Source organism: Vanacampus margaritifer, chromosome 1 (genome assembly GCF_051991255.1).
Source record: "Vanacampus margaritifer isolate UIUO_Vmar chromosome 1, RoL_Vmar_1.0, whole genome shotgun sequence".
Taxonomy (NCBI): Eukaryota; Metazoa; Chordata; class Actinopteri; order Syngnathiformes; family Syngnathidae; genus Vanacampus; species Vanacampus margaritifer.
In genome coordinates, this window is record NC_135432.1 from 10,222,034 (window position 1) to 10,238,249 (window position 16,216).

General features: G+C 39.1%; 1 protein-coding gene across 2 annotated transcripts in view; it reads right to left on the reverse strand.

The window, feature by feature from the left end:
- The window catches only part of LOC144055072 (plakophilin-4-like), a 37,935-nt gene that overhangs the window by 18,630 nt on the left and 3,089 nt on the right, over positions 1-16,216 (reverse strand). For both annotated transcript variants that reach the window (XM_077570728.1, XM_077570739.1), the window contains exons 3-10: positions 11,757-11,869; positions 11,551-11,585; positions 10,718-10,828; positions 7,900-8,054; positions 6,228-6,672; positions 3,584-3,754; positions 1,111-1,312; positions 718-850 (exon numbers count right to left, since the gene is read on the reverse strand). In XM_077570728.1, coding sequence (XP_077426854.1) covers positions 718-850; positions 1,111-1,312; positions 3,584-3,754; positions 6,228-6,672; positions 7,900-8,054; positions 10,718-10,828; positions 11,551-11,585; positions 11,757-11,869 — 1,365 coding nt within the window. The remainder of the gene's footprint in view (positions 1-717; positions 851-1,110; positions 1,313-3,583; positions 3,755-6,227; positions 6,673-7,899; positions 8,055-10,717; positions 10,829-11,550; positions 11,586-11,756; positions 11,870-16,216) is intronic.

Consider the following 16,216-nt stretch of genomic DNA (forward strand, 5'->3'; position numbering starts at 1 on the left):
ATTATTTCCAAAGTATTACCCAAGAAAGTCCTAAAATTGTCGACTTAAATCTAATTTGAGTCAAGTCATGTGCTTCAATTCCTCCACTATTGATACGTTACTTAAAACCTTGTCAGAAGGCGTAATCCAAATTAAACATGTTGACAAATGCAGATGCAACATTCTTAGGGCTTAAAATACAGATGTCTCCAAACAGAGCAACTCTCTAGTTCCGTCTTCAATCATGTCTGAAGACATCTCTGTGCCTATGAGAAGCGTTGTGTTCGCAGATGGCAACAAAGGGCACATCAGACATCATCATACAAAAAAAAAAAAAACAACCAAATGGAGCGCCCCATCACAAAAGGCTATTGCGCTGCAGTTATTTATTGCACACGAATGAGATTAAAGAGAAGAGTATCAGAGCTTAGAAACGCTTGGCGCCAATGTTTTTCTAAATTTCAGTTGGGACAGATGGTGCTTTGGCTCAGTTAGGATGCCAGCATCTCACAAAAGTAAAAAAGATGAAGCCGAGAATGTACTTTTGGGATGACAGATTAGCATGTCATGATGCACGTGACGTTCCATCTGCAGATTTGAACTGAATTTAACTTCCTAACTTTTTTCCTCTCAGGGCCTATCACAGGAAAAAAAAGCCACTTCCACAGTCTTCAACATGAATTTATTAAACATGCAAATAGCAATGCAGCTAAAAGAGAGCCAATAGCATGGCCTCACCTCAACTTTGACCCTGTTGTCTCCAAAACACAGGTGCTGCAGATAAGCGGCGGCATTGGCCTGCACGGATGGGAAATGATGCTGCAGCATGTGGATGACCTCTGGCAGCTCGGGGTCTCGCCATGCAAACTCCCTTGGCAGGGAAAAAGAGCAAAAGGATTAATTGAGGTCCTCTTTATCTTCATTCCACACCTGTTAAATTAACTCTTTTCATTAATACGGGTGGTACCGTGACTGATGAGTTTAATTTGTTCCGCGACCAAGCTTAGAATTAAAATGGAATTTAATTGTCATTGTACAGAGCAACAAAATGTATTTTAGTTTCATCTTGCCTGAGGAACGCATTTTTTATAGCATGTCATGAAACTTTTTTTTTCTTTAATCTCTGTGCACCTGGGGTCCTTATGGAGGCTCTCAATGGATGGCGTGCGGGTGACCATCCGCTCCACCAGCTCCGAGTGCTGATGCGAGTAGACGGGCTCGCCGGGGACCCTGAAGGAGTCGACGTACACGGCCGCATTGTTGAGCCCGTAGCTGCTTCTTTGGTATGGCAGAGTGCTGCAATGGCTTGTGGTCCGGCGGAGGGTCCCGACACCTGCAGAAAATGAAAGGAGGATATTCCAGATGTAAAAGTAAGGTGAGCTTGAGTTCTCTAGAGGCTTTAAAAGTCCCATGAGAGCAGCTCACTTTTTGATTGTATTTCTAAAAACAAAGTCATAAAAAGATCAAAATCAAGTGATCCGACATTGTTGCAAAAAAAGAAGAAAGAAGCTTCCATGTAACAAGCCTAATTAAGTTCTTACTTTTGGGACAATGACTCTTGTGTCATTGTGTGTGATGGAAAAAAAAATCTTAATTACGCATGATAATATAAATCAGTTTGAAGTCTTCAAAGAAGAATTAAGCAGAATTTATGCAGTCTGGTTTGCGTCAGCACAGCAGGGGTTTTTTTTTTTTGGTTTTGTTTTTTGTCAAGACTCCCTTCAGCATTTTTGCAAGTGTTAGCTGTACGAAAGGTACATGTGATGTAATAACCCATCTTTTAATCAGCGCTTCGTGTTTGATAACAGTAGGCTATATTAAAATCAAGCACCACCTAAATCATGCAAAATTAATTTATAATTTTGTTAAAAGGAAAGCAAGAATTCTCTTTTCCTTCTTTCATGTAGGGAAACGAAATTCTAAATCCAAACAAATCAGATGCCAACCAGGTCCCAGTTGTTCAATTCTCGGTTATTTTAACCATTGTTTAACCCCTAACCGGCGGTTAAATTCTTAACCCGCCGTTAACTAACGGCCCGTTAAATATGCGTTGTTGAAAACACGGTTAGTCACGCTGTTTGTTAACGGCACCGTCAAAGTTAACCATGCCGTTTACGTCACTGCTTAGCACCGAAATGTCCCACAATTCCTCTTTTTGTTTACTTCCGGGTCGGCGAAAGAAAGGGATACTATCCAAACGACCCCTGGCACTCAGCGCAAAAAAATAAATAAACAGGAACTTTTATGCTGACGAAGAAAACGTTATTCAATCAATGGTTGATTCAATTTAGGAATATTTGTGAAATATATATATATTTTTTTTTTATTAATTTAATGTATTTTTTTCTACTGTGTGTATTTTTAGTGAATATTTTGTGTAATATTTTTGTGTTTTTGCCATAAACTTTGTAGCATATAATATTGCATATGTTTGTCTGATTTTGTTTCTCATATTTTTGTCTGTTTTTTTTTGTCCAACATATTTGTATTTTTGACTGATTTGTATTTTTGTGTAATATTTTGATGGAATAGAAAAGAATTATTCTATTCTATTTATTATTATTATTATTATAGAATTATTTGTCTTTTTGTATTTACATACATCTAATATGTGTGCATTTTCTATCTAATATTTATAACTATTACTAATATTTGTAATTGTTTTAAATAAAATTAATTACAAAAATTAACGTATAAATTAAAATTCAATAATTAGCCGCTATTCACAGTGTTGTTGTCTGTTTGATTATTGACGTGAAAGCAAACAAGAAACATCTCTTTGGAATCACCTCCCACTAAATGTTGGGCAATCCTGTCCATTTTTAGAATTTGTCTTAAAAACACATTTTTATTCTTTCTCTTTTGACTCAGCATGAGACTTGGCATTGTATTACTGCTAAGTGGTAGCGTGTGCGTACCTCTTCATCAGAATAATCACCAATGTCAAAATCAAGACCTCGATAAACCTCTTTCTTGCACTCAACGGGCATCATGAAGGCATCATTAAGCCGCGAACGCAGCCACACTGTGAAAAAGTTAGCGGTGGTCCTTAGGGGTGTTTACTTTAACAGCAAGTTAACAGCCGGTTAAAGTTAACAGAGTTTTGAACAACAACATAACAGCGCCGTTAAAGTTAATTTAATTAACCAGTGGTTAAGGATATAACCGAGTTTTGAACAACCGGGCCCAGCACTTTAACTCATTCACTGCCATTGACGGCTATAGACAAAATTCATTTTAACTATTTCTATTAGTTTAACATGTTTTTACTATTAAAGTCATGTGATTAATTATAAGTAAAAAATGTAATTGCCTGACGCAATTTAAAAGAAAAAAAAAGAAAAGATTAAAAATTAGGGGCGTCGTGCGATTACATTTTTTAATTGTAATTAATCACGTGATTTCCCTAGTTAACTCACGATTAATCACAAATTTTATATCTGTTCTAAATGTACAATTAAAAAAATTATACGTTTTCATACTCTTGTCAACAAAAGTGGAAAAAATGTTAAACTAGTAGAAATAGTTCAAATAAATGTTGGACGTCTATAGCCGTGAATGGCAGTGAATGAGTTAAAGATCAAGATGGTTCGCGCTGCAGTACCTGCGCCTGTCCCGTAGAGAGAGCCCTGCAGTTCTTGGGAGGGGCTGTGATACAAAGGGCTGTGGAAGGTGTGGTCATCGAAAACTGGTGTCATGTGAGAATCTGGAGACAACGCTGCTCTCAGATCCGGGTCAATCTGGCCTGATTGAGCAGCATAGGAGCTGTGAAGGCCTGCGGAGGACACACAAGGACATACAGTACAAATTTAGTTGACATATGAACAGAAAGTGTTAGAAGACTATCTTTGTCTTCGGCGTGTTCGTTGTTGTTCGGGTAGAGAGAATCCTGATTTTCTGAATACAGACTGGAGATCGGTGAACAGGTCCTTCGAAGGATTTATTTTACAGAATATTACGGACACAAGCGGGTTTACAAAAGCACAGCTAGTCCTCGCAAGTGTGTCTTTACAGCGGACTCATATCATTCTTATACTATCTTGAAAAAGTATTATAACTCCTCCTTTTCCCCCAAGCCCCCCCCCCCCAGCCACCATAATATGTCCCCAGCCAAGACAGACTTTTACAGCATTCAATACACATTGACAGATGGCCTTTTGATGTGGAAATATAGTAGGTCTCAGACCCGACATCACCTAGCATAAGATAAGACTTACAATGGAATCATATTCACACATTTGCTTCAACCCCAGACAAATGGCCCATTGGTGTGGGAATAGAGGAAGCTCCCCCAAACATCATTTAAACACTCACCCAGCTCTACTGAGGAAATTAAAACAGTTATGACTAAATCTAAACAGTTATAACTAAATCTGGGCAGAAGACTCTCAACAAAAGTCATGCAAATATTGTTAACCCAAAGTCGTCTGTAGATATTAGAAAGTCCCGGAAAGCTTCTCAATACCAAATGAGCCCAATTGTTGTTGCACTTTTACCAGTTTAGCACTGACCAATTCATTCTTTGTGGTTTAATTTCAACTGTCTACACTCTCATGCAAAAGTATTGGAACAGAGAAGCTAATTACTGTTTTTGTGTGTGTGTGTGTGTGTGTGTGTTTTTTTGCTGTAGACCAGTGGTTCTTAAGTGCTCTATAAATAGCGTTGAGTTTTGATGTCACCCATAAATAAGTGCAAAAATAAAGCAAGTGGCCACACTGTTCTGTTTCGACTTTGGATGCCTACTTTTCTGTATTTTTTTTTTTTACATGTGCTTCAGAGAATAATGTGAAAATATTGTTTTTGACAGCTCACCATCTTGTTACCTAATTTGTACCAAAGGGTGATAAACAATAACATTAAGTAAAACGTGCATCTACTGCTCATCTTCTATCTGTAATCTGGGATTAAGATGGATGTCATAGATAACCTGGAATAAGGATTTCCGTGATGTGTTAGGCCACTTAGGAGAAAACCACTCAGATGGAGGACGGGAGGCATTTCATTGTAGTTCGCTGCCTCTCAAACACACTCACGTACATCTTTCTACTCTTTTCGCATGCTCAAGCACGACAAATGCGTACAAAGGGTGCAAGAGTGCAAGAAAAAAAAGAGTGCCTATAAAGCAGATGCTGATGGCGGTCTAAAGCCTTTGGCTGCGACCAGATGATTATCATCGGATGGCTTTGTGATAGCGACCTCGCTATGTGGGTCAGTGGGAGAGGCTTAGTGATGTGACCGAAGAGTAAACGGGTGATGTTGCAGCATCCGCGGTGCTGCAACTACAACATGAGCTCCACCAAGAGTAGGCGTGTGCTTAGAAAGGACAATTTTGTTATCGTCATAACCTGATTGTGTTTGCATTAAAAACACAACTGGCACGGTGAAATAGTATCTTGGCCCTTCGGGTGAGAGGGAGAGAAAGTGGTTGATAGAGAGTTGAGCCACGAGAGAACAATAGACACAACAACCGCTGGATTAAAGGGATACTTGACTCATTGAGCCCCTTTCTGCAGTAAAAACATAATATTTTGATAACTTTATTATTTTTCATATACAATTAATACATTAAAAAAAAAAAATGTTTTGCTGTCGACTGAAGATGACATCACATGTGCTCAGGTAATAGGTAATGACCAATCAAGGCTCACCTGTTTTCTGGGTGTGGTCAGGGTGTCATCTTCAGTCAACAGCAAGTGGCAAAATTAGTTTTTAAAGGTATTAGTTGTTCATGAAAAATAATGAGGTTAGCACATTTATTATACAGAAAATATTATCTTCTTACTGCTGAAAATTTAAGTCAAGTATCCCTTTAAAGGTGATGTCAATCCAAAACGAAATCTTGAGAATAATATGCTCTATACAGTATTTTGGTTAATATTGAGTTAAACTGCAAAATCCAGCAGTTTTGATCAATATCAGAATACCATTTTCACACTTGCTTAAAGCTCAGTTTCATGAAACAGGTGAGCTGTGATTGGTCATTGCATGAGCCCTGAGCAACTGTGATGTCATCTTCAGTCGACAGCGGGTGGCAAAATGGCCTCCGCCGGAGATGAATAAAAATGTCTGGATTTTGCTTCATAACTCATATTCCACAAATGTAATATGGATCATTATGTCATGTTTAGGCTAGTGAGGTCACATATAACATATTGTTGTCAAAAAATGCTTAAGGTTGACTTCCCCTTTAAGAACCACTGATTTAATGTGTCTCGGTTTAAGTTTTAAGATTTTTAAATGTGACTGACCTATGAGGCTGTCAGGGCGGGGCAGGGCACTCCTCTGGTACAGGCCATACGGGTCAGCTCCGTAGGCCAGTGACTGGTTCTGTCTGGGCAGCGTGGAGCCGTAATGCTGGGGTACTGCCGTCATCCCAGAGCGCAGGGGTGACCCCAGCAAACCCCTCCCCTCAATGAGGGAGAGAGTGGAGCCCAGACGGCCCACTCCTCTGCCACCAAGGGCCGGGGCGCCGTCGCCCGGGGAGGAGAGCGACGGGCAGGAGGGGGGCATGCCGGTTCCGGGGAAGACCGTCGCCAGCGGTTTGGGCTCGGAGAGGATGGGTGAGTCATAGGTGCTGCCCTGGGATGTTCGTAATGATATGCGAGAGGGGGAGACGGTGCCGGCAGCGGGGCAGCCGGGAGACTGGCTCCGAGAAGGGAGGGACGCCATCCTTCGCAGCATTCGGCCAGATGGCTGAGAGAAAAAAAAAGAAAATAGGACTCTGATTTTCAAACTACATTTGCACTATTTGCCTTTATTCTGGTCATTTTTGTCCACTTTGCTCCCTTTAAAATTAAAAAAAATAAACCTTCACTTGTGTTTATGAAACAGGAGCAGGGATTTGTGTCTGTTTTCGTAATTTCCAACTTCAGCTCATTAAATACATATTGTTTACATCAAATTGTCCCAGGGTCGCTTTAGGCCAATTGAAACCCATGAAACCTTGTTTGGATTGACTAATGTAATTTCCATGACGTGGTTATCTTTCTAGATTCAACACTTCAACACAATTTTTTATGTCTTCCACCAGATAACATCTCTTAACAATTTTGGACAAGGGAACACTTTCATGTAATATTCTTCCTTTCCAAAAGAGGCATTTAGAGGCTTACTGCACGACAAGAGATATAATGAATGATTCAATTTTAACTTTAAGAAGTGGGGAAACAATCTGCCTGTGAAATGAATTCTATTTTAATTTAATAAGTGGAAGCTCTCTCTGCTGGCTGTATTATAGGCTACGGGGGGGGGAAATGGAAAAGTATGTTTTCCAACCTGAGCAATTGAAATTTGAAGTGTTAAATAAAGACATTAATTAACATTTTATACTAATAATAAGAACTGATGTTACGTAATAACTTTATGCCGTACAAGAAGCAACAAAAAAAATGTTTACTACAGCGCACAGGAGTTTTTTGAGATACAAGCCGTATCTTGGTAATTATTTGTCTTGAGATGCTAGCAAAAATGTGACCACCATCAATTCATATTTGTTTCCTTGTAGTGGAAAGACAATACATGCTTGTGGTGGCAATGCACTGTAAACTGTTTTGCCAATAGACACCACAGAAGAAGAACAAGCTACAAAGGAGGAGCAATATTAGGTACAATCCTATTCTGCATGTTTGGAGGTTATGTGGAGAGCAAATCGTAATCCTGTGCGTTTTTATACAGCACAATACTGAAGAATGCAATTTTTCTTATGAAAAAAAAACATGTTTAAAAAAACAAATGGGGGTGTTTTTGGTGGAACCGATTAATTACATCTCCATTCATTTCAATGGAGAAATATTATTTGAGATACAAAAGATACGAGCTTGGTCTCAAAACAGCACTGCACGTATGTTTTTAAGGTCAAACATGGACACAAAGAAAATAAAAAGGCAGAAAAGGCCTTAATAGCAGTCAGACCGAACCTACCTGCCCAGACGCTTGACCTTCAGCTCTCGGGCTTCTCGAAACGGAAGCGCGGGGCTCGGAACGCACGACGTTCTGGTTGCTGTAGTAACTGACGCTGCTGTCCTGATAGCCGCTGTCCGAATAGGAGGTCATGTGAGCCGAGTGGGCCCCCGAGCCTGCGACGAGACGAGGAAACACCGCTCAGACGGCATCAGTCAGCGTGTTTTAGTCATCGTTAGCGTTTCAGCTCACTTGGCTTGAAACTTGTCGAAAGGAGTTGTGAATGCGGAAGCGCAATATGGATATTTACATTAAGCCTCGATGCTTCTACGGTAACAGCGTGCACTGTGCAAACAGCTTCATGGCTGGCCTACTTTCCACTGGAGCAAAAGGAGGAGTATAAGCTTGCGGGGGATGTTTTTTATTTTCAGACTGAGGAAAGAGTAAAATGAGAGCAAGTGTGCTATCAAAGCTTCACTCAGATGTTGTGTGATTACTTATCAACTTATGAAGGTCCCATGATGCTGAAATCTGATGAAAGATGTGAAAAATCTGTTTAATGGCTTTTTTGTAGGCTGTTCAAAGGCTGGCGCAAAATGTACAACCGGAGGTCTTCAAACACGAGACATCGCTGTTGCTGCCGTTTTGCCGTCGTACTCAAAGAACCGCCGCTTTTCGCTTGCCAAATTCATTCCATCCGTTCACATCCAGATGTTATCGATCCAGTTCGGTTTCCTTGTGCCTGACCGCTCTCTTACAAGCTCTCCTTCTATGGTTATCTGGAAGTGTAATATCTATAATATATTCTTCAGCTTGGCAAGTAAGTCGACCATCTTTCTCCGTTACTCGAAACCCACAACTCAAAAGTCTCAAGCTACCGCATGTCAATCTTTTCCAAAGGCCATCTTTCTTCACCACGCAAGGCAATGTAGCACACTGAAGATTTCAGCAGATGTTTGTTTTGTTTCAGCCCAATCTCTTGTGCTTTCCAGAATCCAATTACCTGCCTGGTGACATATCGCGCATCTGCTAATCTGTCACAAATCTCTGCTGTATAGCCTGCATCCATTCTAACCAAGGAGCAAAAACGACTTTGGTTGATTCCATTCCATTCGGTTGTCAACTCAAAAAGTCGAATCTCCTGACCTTTAAACCATCTTTCCTTAATCTTTGTGGAAAATGTCATCGAGTCAAGGCGGGATGAAAAGGTGCTTTTTATTCCAAACAGGTAAAGACGGCACTGTTTTAGAATTAATTTGACACCACTTTTCGTGCATCGGTGAGTCTTGAGTGCAGGATAATTTATTATAGCTTTGGAATTTTTATTGTAGTTAGTTTTTATTTCGTTAAGAGTTTTAAAAAAAAAAATTTTTTAGTTAGTTTTAATTTATTTTCAGTGCAGTTCTGTTAGTTTTTATTAGTTTAGTTATTTTAAAAAAATAGTTTCAGTATTAGTTTTTGTATAAAAAAATGTGTATCACTTGTGTGCAATATTTAATAAACACCATTGTAAAATGAAAAAGTAATGTATTTCTTATCTAGCGTTGCATTTTGACTAAGCAGCGAGCCCTGCAATTGGAGCCAAAAGTCAAGCATGCAAAATTCTTGCCTAGGGGTGACGACATCAGAAGGTGCTTTTCTATTGGCTGCTGCTAGATGACGTCACTTCCGTGTGACACACTTTCAAACGCCCTTATTACGGTTAACTCAATTAATGCCATTGACGGCTATAGACGTCAAAAATTAATTTGAACTATTTCTATTAGTTTAACATTTTTTCTACTTTTTACAAAAGTATGAAAACCTAGATTTTTGTTATTGTTCATTTAGAACAGATATAAAATTTGTGATTAATTGTGAGTTAGATAGCAAAGTCATGCGATTAATAACGATTAAAAATTTTAATCGCCAAATTTTTAATAATATTTTTATTTTTAATTGTAATTAATCGCATGACTTCAATAGTTAACTCACGATTAATCACACATTTTATATCTGTATTTCTAAAAAAAAATCTAGGTTTTTATACTCTTGTTAACAAAAGTGGAAAAAAATGTTAAACTAATTGAAATAGTTCAAATTATTTTTTGACATCTATAGTCGTCAATGGCAGTGAATGAGTTAATATAGAAATACAGTAAATATACTTAAAATCAATTTTAAAATCAACCCCAAAGGTTCATGTATTAAATTGATTACCAAAGGCTAAACATTTTCACTATAATTAAAGTTAGTTTTATTTAGTTTTGTAAATGTAATATGCAGTCTCAGTAAAATAAGAAAAAAAAAGCAATTTCGTTTTAATTTTATTTGTTAACCAAAATGTTTTATTTTATTTTATTTCAGTTACTTATTATAACCTTGCTTGAGCGTGAAAATAGTTTGGAGGCTTGCTGATTTAAATATTGCTGTCATAAACATTTTTTTTTTTTATCCGATGTAACCGTTGTTTAAGGTGGGTTAAAGGTCGCAACGAAGCATCTTTCCTAAGCATTCCACTTATGGTGTGAAAGGAAAGAAAGCAAAAACCCGAATCCAAAGAGGCCCTTATTCTTTGCTTCCATGCACAATAACATAAGGTTATGCGTTCATCCCTTCTAAATTCCTCTAAAACTCTGCATGCTGCCTCAAACCTGCTATTGAGCACGCAATCAAATTGGTGTCATGGCGGATATTTCATGTTGCTCATCCACCCGCAATGCATCCAGATCTGCCGAGGTCTCTTTCACCTGTCTGGTGATGACATATCGCACCAGCAGGAATCTGTTGCATTTGTGATTCTAGACGTCAGGGTTCCGATTTCCCCGCTAGCGTGACCATGTGCGCACAAACGACGGACCCTCACTGTCATGCAGGGATGCGCGGTCCGCTTCGGGCGGGTACAGTCCCTCCTCTGCCTCCATTCGGCGACCTTGACATGCCGATGCCGCTATGCCCTGCGAGTCTCCTCCTGCAAAAGCATGCAACAGTTTGAGGTCAAAAAGACTTCTTTTTTTTTTTTTTTACATAAACATGAATTTAACCCTGGAGAACCCACTGGGTCAAATTTGGCCCCTATAAATTCTGCTACTCAAATAACAAAGACCTTTTTTTTTTTTTTACAAATTTAACTTCAAAAGTCCAGAGTGCCACTTCTGACCCCTGCATGGGGCCATCTAGTGGATGAATATTGCACTTACATGAGCCAGAGTGGTGGTGACAAGATGGCTAAAATGCAACAAATAAAACAAAAAAATTATATTGTTCAATGTAGCTGTGTATTTGATTGATTATTTTCTTAAATTCTAAATAGTTTACTGACAGTTTTTGTTATTCTGATTTTTCGAAATGATACCCCTAAATCCCAAAGGGTCAAATTTCGCCCTAATCCTAAATTAGGGAATAAATTGAAAAAAAACATTGAAAAAACATATATTTTGGTGTTCAGTGAACTTATAGCAGTCATTTAATGTATAATTCATAATTTTCCAAAGAAGAAAAGGGTTCTTGGGTTCTCCAGGGTTAAGTTTGTTATATTTTAGAGTTGTTTTTTTGGTGTGATGGTAAAAACTAGATGTGCTGCAGGAAGTTTTGTGATTTCCAGTTTTGATTGTGTCTCAACTGTAAAATAGTTATGTGACAGATACAGATCTTCTATGAAAAATATTTAACACAAAAAGAGAGATTTCATACCTGCAGATCTCCAAGCGAACGACTTCTCGGATGAGCTTGAGCAAGAAGACAAAAAGTTAAGTCCGTTAACCAAAAATAACCAAAAATATAAGATTTTAAGCTCTGATACACCAAAAACCTCCAAGGTCAAAGGCATCGTATAATCGTTTAACCTCAGAGGTTCCACTGGACTTGTTAGACTTGGCCAAAAAGAACAAAGTACTTACCTGCTGCTGTCTGCCACTGGCGACTCGGCTCCCAGCATGCACCTCTCCAGCTGGCTGGCCACAATCTGACGCTCTTCCTCCAACTCCCGCGTCAGCCGCTCAAACTGCAGCTCCTGTGGGCACACATCCACAGCTGTGACGCCGTCCCCCCTGCATTGTAAGCATCTCTTTTAAGACACACTTGCTGCCTTTTTTTCTTGCCCTTCCATACTGTTAATTTTCAATTCACTTTGAAATTTGTATTAAATAGATCTAGCACTTAGAATTAAATAAAGCAAATAAAACCATTGTGCAGTTTGAGATACGGGTGATCATGCGCTTCTGTGCAAAAAAATAATAAAAAATAAAATTCTGGAGGTTAACATGATAATGATGTAACCACTTGATGTTTCTGGATTCAAAAGTACAAAAAAAGAGACTTAAATCCGGTTTCCATCTTAGGATAAAAGCACTGTTGTGTTTGGGTCAGCTGGTCATGAGATAAAGGCAACCTTGACCATGTTGGATGGCGTGCGGTAGTTGTAATCTTCATCTCAAATTGGCTTAAGTGGCAACTGATGGCAAATTGGTGGCCTGCATCACCCCCCCACACACACACACACACACACACTTTTCATGAAAATTTACTTATTTGCTAATAAAATCAGATCATTTGAGTATTTTATAATTCAATGGTTGGTCATATGTGGGGGGGGGGGGGGGGGGGGCGGACACCTACGGACAAGCGCAACTCAATTCAAAGAAATTCAATTTGTTGGTTTTTGTCTGTTGTATAAAAAGGAGACTTTAAGCACAAAAGAATAGAGACACATATTGACTCATTGTTTAATCACAGTCTTTGTTCCCACTGAGTCTTAATTCTTTATTTTACCACTTACATTTTTGGACAATTCTATCATTCCAACATTTTGGAGAAGCGCTTTTTTGTTCCCAAATGCACAAATAAAGTGCATCAATGCGGGCTTGGAAGAGTTAGTTTGAGTACAAGTAGAATTGTCATGCTTTTTTGTTTGTCACTTCACAATGTTAGCAAAGCTGTGGGAATAGTTTTGATAGCGTAAAAGTTAAACCAACACTAGCTAGCACTTAAACGACGTTTGACATGTAACGTGATTTTTTTTTGTCGGAGAAATCTATTTTGTGTACATTTTTTTTTCTTTAAGCCTGGAGAACCCAAGAACCCTTTTCTTCTTTGGAAAATTATGAATTAAACATTAAATGACTGCTATAAGTTCACTGAACACCAAAATATATGTTTTTTCAATTTTAACCCTTTTTTTAAACTAGCTCAGAGTTGCTAATTTATCAAAATATATATATAAAACATACTCCTAGGCATTCTGCAACATGATATGAAGCAAAATTTTACCATCTGATGGTTTGCTGAGAAGATGGTTTTGTTTGGATGGATTTCCAGCTCAACAAAACAGCATGTTGCCAGCCATCTTGTCACCACCACTCTGGCTCATGTAAGTGCAATATTCATCCACTAGATGGCCCCATGCAGGGGTCAGAAGTGGCACTCTGGACTTTTGAAGTTAAATTTGTAAAAAAAAAGAAAAGAAAAAAAAAGGTCTTTGTTATTTGAGTAGCAGAATTTATAGGGGCCAAATTTGACCCCGTGGGTTCTCCAGGGTTAAGCCTGGACACGCGCGCCATTTGCATTGTTTGTGTGCTGGTGCTCGTCATAAACATCCAATAAAGGGGAGAAATCACAAGAGGAAAAGCCGCTGCATCGCCCACGTTGACCTTGATGGAGAAGAATGCAACACATCCTACTTTTTGCTCGCTATCCCGCCTCTCTGCCCGCCCACAAACGTGACCCACTGATGTACTCAAACACTCTGGATTTCCAAGCGCCCACCTTTTAATGGAAAGCAGCAGGTACGCCTCTGTAAACGTAGTCAAAAGGCATTTGGAGAAAGTCAGTAAGTGGATGCGCCATGCGGAGGTTGGGGACGTGACACGATGTTTTTACGTCATGCATGGAGAATGTTGACCATTTTCTTTTTAATTCCCTGTTGGCCAGGTAAGTTACAGTACACATTTAATTACCAGCAGACTGCCTATTATTTTCTTCTAAATGCGTTTGACTATCATGCGCATTAGGGCCACGTATAAATCTATATTTTTTTAGAGGGCGGGGGCAATATTCCGAGAAGAAAACTCGCATGGGTAGTAGGTGATGTCTGGACAGCGTTGGATTTCTCTTTTCTTTCTTTTCTTTGATCCTTCCTCTGGTCTCCTGACAACTTCATGACTCTAGCGGGATACTGAAGATTTCGATTTAGGTGAACGGTATGGGATTTTTCGTAGGTTTTAGGTGAATTAATGAGCACACACTCACACGCACGCACATATGCACACACACACCCGCATACGCACATACTCACGCACATACAAAAAAAAGAGAGAGAGAGCAATGATGATGACATATCGAATCGGTAAGATTACCGAATGAACAATACTGAGCTCTCTCAGAAGAAAAAATAAATAAATACTCACAAATTTGCAAGTTTTTTTTCTCGCAAATTTGCGACTTTATAAAGTAGCAAATTTGTGATTTTTTTTTTCTCCTGAGAGTGCTCAGTATTGTTCATTTGCTAATCTTGCCGATTCGACATGTCATCATCATTACTCTCTCTATTTTTTTTGTATGAGCGTGAGAAAGTGCGTGTGCGGGTGTGTGAGTGTGTGTGTGCATATGTGCGTGCGAGCATGTGCTCATTAATTCACCTAAAACCTATTAAAAATCCCATACCGTTCACCTAAACCTAATACTTCAGAGTCCAGCTAGAGTCGTGAAGTTGTCAGGAGACCCGAGGAAGGATCAAAGAAAAGAAAGAAAAGTGAAATCCAGCACCGACCAGACATCACCGACTACCCATGCAAGTTTTTTTCTCTGAATATATTATTACCTGGCCACAATATGCCGCAAATTTACGAGTTTTTTTTCTCACATATTTGCAAGTTTATAAAGTGGCAAATTTGCCACTTTATGTAGTGGCAGATTTGTGTGAAAAAAAGCAACAACTACACGTAGCGTACTACTCGGTTTGTACCAATACTTTTTGGTCGGGTATCCAAACAAGGAGCTAGTAATTGCTTTATCATAGATTAACCACATCATGTTAAGCATTGGCTCTTTGAAACGTTGCGTACGGCCACTGGCCAGCGACAAAGACGCCTCACTTTGCGAAGGTCCACAACCGGACGATCAAGCATTTAAGTTAATTTGTTCAAATCAATATTTACTTGTACATTTATGTTTCCAGAATTATTATTTACACATTCATTCATTTTGGTATTTTTTTGTACAAGTATCTAAATTGATGTGTCGAATTTGCTGCTCTCCGTCATTTACTTGCATTTACCTTTGGTATGCTAACGTCTGATTGGATAGTGTTAATCAGCTGATAGGGGATCAGGAAGTGATGTCGCTCCGGCTGAGAATTTAAGAATGAATCCGTCTCCATCCTGCCTTTTCATTTTATAAACAGTGTCCCTTTATTAACCATCATCGAATCCTCACATGATTAGACTATAGCTACGCTACGTGTATTTCTCGTAAGTTTCTGAAAAAAAACAAACGTAAATTTGCGATTTCATAAAGTGGCAAATTTGTGAGTTTTTTCTCTGAATATTGCCCCCGCCCTCTAAAAAAATATATTTATACACGGCCCTAATACGCCGTTGTATATTTTGAACAGATTTTCCAATCAAGCCCAATATAAATATTCGTCATCTATCCTGATTAAACTCAAATGTGCAGACTTGATTCAGTAGGACGAGAAGGATTTTAAGGGCGTAATCATTGAAGACTTTGTCTTAAGGTGGACTTTTTTTTTTGTCAATGTTTGAAGAGGATGTGTTTATATTGGGCTCCCAAATGACATAACACACCTCAAGTAATGAATTGACTATAGACTTGCTTGAAATTGAGTGGAGACGCATTTTGACTTGCTTGATTTTTAACCACATTAAGTTGGAACTCGTTTGAAACTTGAAACGACTGACGAGGTCATGTGACCTCGAGTCAGCAAGAAACTGTCATTTGCATTTCAACGTCAGACCCAATCGTCCGGCTCAGTTCAAGCAAGGTCAAGGATCTGTGCGCTGACATGACCCTGGTTCATTGACCCCCCCTCAAGAGATTTTGCTGAGTGCGCATGTTGTGTTTTTGAAGCATCGTGCATCTTATTTTTAAGATCTGGTCTACATCTGCTTGCTGATGCTGGCCATCTGATAACAATGCTTTTTATTTTCTTCAAAAGAAGGATTACGGGCCTTAGTAGATAAGAGCGGAGTGCGATATTGACTTGTGAGAGAACGATGGCCACATTATGGAATTGATTAACCTCCCCGACCTGGCTGGCCGCTTCTACCTCTAAATCATAGGTGACAAACTCCGGTCCTGGAGGGTCCTAGTCCAGCAGGTTTTGGATGTTTCCATTCCCCAA